Source organism: Ciconia boyciana, chromosome 18 (assembly GCF_034638445.1).
Source record: "Ciconia boyciana chromosome 18, ASM3463844v1, whole genome shotgun sequence".
NCBI lineage: Eukaryota > Metazoa > Chordata > Aves > Ciconiiformes > Ciconiidae > Ciconia > Ciconia boyciana.
In genome coordinates, this window is record NC_132951.1 from 10,516,891 (window position 1) to 10,522,890 (window position 6,000).

A 6,000-nucleotide genomic window follows, 5' to 3' on the forward strand; every position below is an offset into this window, starting at 1 on the left:
CATATGGCCCAGGGCTCGCGGAAAGGTTTAAGATTTTATAACTTGGTCTAATCTGGAAGGATTTCTCGTGGAGATGCTGCCAAACTTCAAGTCTGCACTCCAGTTTACAGGAATACAAATACACGCTGAAGAGAAGGATCCTGGGAACTGCTGGACAGTTTTGACTGAAATTTTTCAAATAATTCAGCATTTTATGTGGACTCGCTGAGGACACATAAATGTGAGTGGTGTGTGGTATGTGCTGGTCCTCAATTATGAGGACTGGTATTTTATGTGGAATCGCTGAGGACTCCAGCATCACATTGCACTGATCCCAACACAGAAAAGTCTTTCAACAGAAAGACTTTTCAATCCAAACAGCTCAAGTTTGCCACAGTAAAACACCACAGCAAAAAGCATCATCACGGCAGCTGGCTGGATACAGCAGCCCTAGGAGCGGCACCAGCGTTGTGCATGCACACACGCCCCAGCGTCCCTGCACCCCAGTGTCCCTGTCCCTTATGGCTTTGCCATTAGCATCGTGTGTCTCCCATCACCTCGAGAAAGCAGTGGCGCTGGGTGGGATGGCAGCGTTTGGTGAGGGCAGTGTGAAAGCACCTAGCACATGCCACATCCCAAAACGCAGCATCATGTCCTGGGTCAGTGCCTTCTCCTCTGGACACATCAGAGGAAACCGGGGCCACATCCAGGCTGGGGTTCCCAAAGCACCCAAGCGAGTGGGCACCCAACCTCACTGAGTTCGTGCAAGTGGGGATACAACCAAGCAACCAAAAATTATCAAGTGCAAGTGATGGCATTTGTGCTACGTGCATTTGTCCAAGGGAAAGCAGCAAGGGCTCCTGCCTCTACCCACCTCTTCCCAACTCAGGGGCAAAGGAACTGGAGGATTTTAGGGTGGAAAAGGGCTCTTTAATCCAGCAGATAACAGCTGGAAACTGATGCTCAGCAAACTCAAGACTTCAGATGGGGGCGGGGGTGTTTTTCAGCTGCGAGGGCAATTGCTCACTGCAGCCCGCCCGGGAACAGGCGAGCTTTGCCATCGCTCCAAGTCTTCACGTTACGATGGGACATCTTTCACATCACGTAGGAAAGCGCTCCTTCAGGCCCAGTGCAGAAAAGTGCACCAAATTCTCCAGGTTTTGATTCTTCTTTTTGCAGGGAAGTGGAGCAGACCGACCCCTCGGCTGGCCATCTCGCCCCCCTGGGAGGCAGCACAGCCCTGCGGCAACCCTGCATCCATCCTTCCAGCCCCCTTCGAATGGACCCAAAGCACAACAAACCCAGGCTGGCTCCCCTGCATCCTTTGGTGCGGAAAAACCTCAGCTAAGAGAAGTGCATGAAGGACCTCTGAGATAAAAGCTGCATTGTAAAAATATACTGGTGGGCTCTGTCTGGGGGCTCTCATAACTCCTGCAAGCCCTGGAGTTTTAATCGTTTGTTCTCTGCCTTCACAGGGACAAACAGCCACAGGGGAAGGCTGCACAGACTCTCTGTGATGGGGACAGAGGCAGTGACCCCTGTATTTATGCCACTTTAAAAGGACAATTTAGGGTCTTGTGAGGGGAAAAAAAAATGATACCATATAATTGCCTAATTGAGGATTCCATAGTAACGTGCATGCACTGGAGGATCAAATGGAGATGACATGAAGAGTCCAAATCTGGTATTTCTGGATTTTTAAGCAACTTGACTTGCAAACTAATAAACATCACCATAATTTTGAAAGCTTTATATACATACATGCACATACACAAATGTGATCTATGTCATATAAAACATATGCTACTGTACCTGCACAAACAGTACTAACGCATCACAATTTATGTATGATTTTGCATAGTTACATTAGGTTAAACATTTAGTTTACAAAGTCCATGTACACATCCTAATTCCAAGCACACAACAGCGTAAGACACCAGATCTGAGGAGCCTTGCTGCACAATGCCGTGTTGGATATTTCAGAGTACCAGACCTCCAGGAGGATAATTTACTGAAAGACTGCTTTCACAGAATCACAGCATCACGGCATCGTAGAGGTTGGAAAAGACCTTTAAGATCATCGAGTCCAACCGTAAACCTAACACTACCAACACCACCACTACCCCATGTCCCTGAGCACCTCATCCAAACGGCTTTTAAATCCCTCCAGGGATGGCGACTCAACCACTGCCCTGGGCAGCCTGGTCCAGTGCTGGACAACCCTTTCAGTGAAGTAACATTTCCTAATATCCAGTCTAAACCTCCCCTGGAGCAACTTGAGGCCATTTCCTCTCGTCCTACCACTTGTTACCTGGGAGAAGAGACCGACCCCCACCTCTCTACACCCTCCTTTCAGGCAGTTGTAGAGAGCGATGAGGTCTCCCCTCAGCCTCCTTTTCTCCAGGCTGAACAACCCCAGGTCCCTCAGCCGCTCCCCATCAGCCTTGTGCTCCAGACCCTTCCCCAGCTCCGTTGCCCTTCTCTGGACACGCTCCAGCCCCTCAGTGTCTCTCTTGGAGTGAGGGGCCCAACACTGAACACAGCATTCGAGGTGCGGCCTCACCAGTGCTGAGTACAGGGGCACGATCACTGCCCTGCTCCTGCTGGCCACACTATTTCTGATACAAGCCAGGATGCCATTGGCTTTCTTGGCCACCTGGGCACACTGCTGGCTCCTATTCAGGCAGCTGTCGACCAACACCCCCAGGTCCTTCTCTGCCAGGCAGCTTTCCAGCCACTCTTCCCCAAGCCTGTAGCGTTGCACGGGGTTGCTGTGGCCCAAGTGCAGGACCCAGCACTGAGCCTTGTTGAACCTCATACAATTGGCCTCGGCCCATGGATCCAGCCTGTCCAGGTCCCTCTGCAGAGCCTTCCTACCCTCCAGCAGATCAACACTCCCACCCAACTTGGTGTCATCTGCAGACTTACTGAGGGTGCACTCGATCCCCTCGTCCAGATCATTGATAAAGATATTAAACAGGACTGGCCCCAGCACAGAGCCCTGGGGACACCACTTGTGACCGGCCGCCAACTGGAGTAAACTCCATTCACCACCACTCTTTCACCAACCCTCGAGCAAGAAATACCATCTGCAGGAGTCAAGTGTTGCATTTTCAGATGCCACTCATCTCTTAATTAAGCAGATTTTAATTGGGTGACTCTAAGCTTTAATTAATGGCAAATTGTTCCTGTGCATTCATTTTTGGGTCATGTTCCCAGACGGGATTTTTCTGGATTGGTTTGGTAAGTTTTGTGTTTTGCGGGGCCGGGTTGCAATTATGGTTATTGCACTTTACAGGGAAAAAAACAGCTCCCAAGAGTCCTGGAGCAACCAGACATCCACTATACCAAGGAGGTTTCCCACTTTCCCCACCTCCTTAACCCGAGCATCCCCCGAACGTCTGCCCTTCGGCAGGGCGAGCTCAGCAAAGCCCTGGAGAGACCAGTGTTGTGCCCACAGGTGCCAGCACATCTGGGGACATGGAGGGGGGGGATGCTCGGCAGCAGCCGGGGCTCATGCAACCCCACAGCACCCCAAACTCAGAGAAACATTGCCCGTGCCACTTTCCCAACCATTCCCCCCCACCAGCACAGATCCACAGCACTGTGACGGGTCTCACTCAGGAATCATTACAGCTCAAACCATCAAAAATAGGTGCAAGTTGAATAACTCAGCCTTGGGAAGGAGGCACTTGGGGCTTTGCCTACCCTGCACAACATGCCGTGCATGCCAGCTTACACACAGCTCCACAGCAGCAATCATGAGGAGATCAGCTCCCACCTGCTGCCTTATAATGCTCCCCAAAAATCACCCCTACCACCATTTCCAGGCTGGCTTTCTGCTCCAGGTAATATGCGGATTAGGGCTCAAGGAACAGATTCAATTCAGTGCAAATGCTGTTTGCTTAAAGGGCATGGGCGTGCTTCAAGGGAACCAGCACTCATGGGGGACAGGACTCCAGGCAGCCACACCTGGAGTCAAATCCTCCAGGGCTGCCCCATGACCCAAAGGAAATAAAGACATATAACGAGCATGAAGCTTCTTAATGCTGCTACAGCCAACTGGCACTTCCAGCTCTTCCCTTCCCTGCCGTGCCCAGGGAAACGCTGGGCTGCAGACACCCCTCTCTGCCCTCTCCCTTCCTCCCCACACAGCCCAATACCCTCACTGGAGTTATCACCTCCCAAGTGCCTCAGTTCAACCCCAATCCCCCTGCACCTTATCCCCACTTGGATTTTGCTCCAGTTCCAGCCCCTGGAATGTAATTCCCAGCTCGGTTTCCCAGGCTGTAAACTGCATCACTCCAGCCTTGTTTCTGAGCCAAGGTTCAAGTGGAGTTAAGCTCTATTGAGATAAATCAGTGGTTTCCCTCTCAGAACCACATTCCCATCGATGTGGCTGTATTGAAGCCTCTGGCATACTCTAACCTCGTCCAAACATGCATGGTTTAGGGCAGGGGTTTGTGCAGTGGCCAGGAGCATGGGGCCACCACCTCTGACTGGGACCCGTACATGTTAGCACAATGCAAATGCAGGAGCAAATGCCTTAGAAACAGTCAACGCTTCCTTCAAAATAAACATCCTTTTTTATAGTCCCTTTATTAAAGTATTCGCCATCCCCCGTACAGCACATCACTTCCTAGTGAAAGTCCCAGCCCCATGCACCAAACTTTGGAAATAGCTTGCTTGGAGTTTTCATGAGGCAAACCAGTCCTGGGCCCCATTTTATAGGGTGAGGGGCCTGGACCCCGCTGTGTCCGTCCCAGGTGGGAGCCAGGCAGGGGCTCCTGCCACGGGGAGGGACAGGACTCAGCATTCCCAAAAGTTTTGTGAAAAGTTTCAGGACAGTGACTCGGTAACCAGATGCAGAGGGGAAGGACGAGGGACGTGGAGACGGGCTGCAGTGCCCCAGCTACAAGAAGAGCTCCAGCTGTGGCACACACAAGCCCCTTATGTTATATTATACATCAGAGAAGCCATGCACAAATGCCGGCAAGTCCGGCTCCTTCGGGGAGAGGGACACCGTGCCCTGCTCCAGCGGTGGCCCTGCCACAGAGACCCGTATGCCACACTGAGGCCCCCCAAAGAGAGACCTTCCCTGCCAGCCCCCCAACACCGCCCACCCGGTCCCACGGGGGATGCCATTTGCAGCGACGGGGGGCCCTGGGGAAGCCTTTCTGCCCCCAAAGCACGCGTGGCTGCCCGCGGCCGAGGTGCCGGGGCACCAGGGGATACCACCCCCCTCCCGACCCCGGCAACCGCCGCCGCATCCCCGCAGAGCCCCGGCTGCTGGAGGGGGCCGGAGGCGCTCCGAGCCGCGCTCCCCGCTCCGGCGGGCCCCCGGGGCGGCAGCCCTGCGCTAACAGCGCATCCGAGCGCGGACGGCCGCGCCGAGCATCCCGGCCGGGGGCGGCGGGGGGCGGCGGGAGGCAGCGGGCTGCGCGCCCGCGGGACGCCGCCATGCCCCAGCGGACCGCACGCGTGGGCGGGGGGGGGGGATCGTGTAAGACCCCCCCCTTCGCCCCGGGGCCGCTCCCAGCCTCCCCCGCCCCGGGGCAGGGGTGCCGTCCCGCCGCCCCCGTGCGCTCCTACCTGCGTGCAGCCCGGAGCCCGGCTCGGGGGGCTCCAGCCCCGCCGGGCAGAGGGGCAGGGCGCAGAGCAGCGCCAGCGCCAGCGCCCCGCAGCGCATCGTGCGCCCGGCCCCGGCCCCGCCGCATCCCGGCCCGGCCCCGCCGCCGCTGCCGGGGCAGGCACGGCCCCGCCGCCCCCGCCCCCGGCCCCGGCCCGCTCCGCCCCGGCCCGCCCGGCGCTGCGGGGACCCCCGCACCCTGCGGGGGGGGGGGGTCACCCTCGTTCCCTCCGCCCCCTTCCCCACACGCCCCTCTGCAGGGGTTAACACGTACTCCTGCGGGCCCGGTGTTGCAGGGGTTAAATCCCTCTTCAGCCTCCCCAAAATCAGGGGCGCCCCCAACGACCCCGTCCCCCGGCGCTGCAGGGCTTGGAGGGGGGATTCCCCCCACC

At 56.1% G+C, this 6,000-nt stretch overlaps 1 protein-coding gene across 1 annotated transcript in view; it reads right to left on the reverse strand.

Annotated features, from left to right (window-relative positions):
• The window catches only part of LOC140661401 (uncharacterized), a 99,374-nt gene extending 93,706 nt beyond the window's left edge, over positions 1-5,668 (reverse strand). The window contains exon 1 of the mRNA XM_072883471.1: positions 5,572-5,668. Coding sequence (XP_072739572.1) covers positions 5,572-5,668 — 97 coding nt within the window. The remainder of the gene's footprint in view (positions 1-5,571) is intronic.
• Between the last annotated feature and the right edge of the window lie 332 nt (positions 5,669-6,000).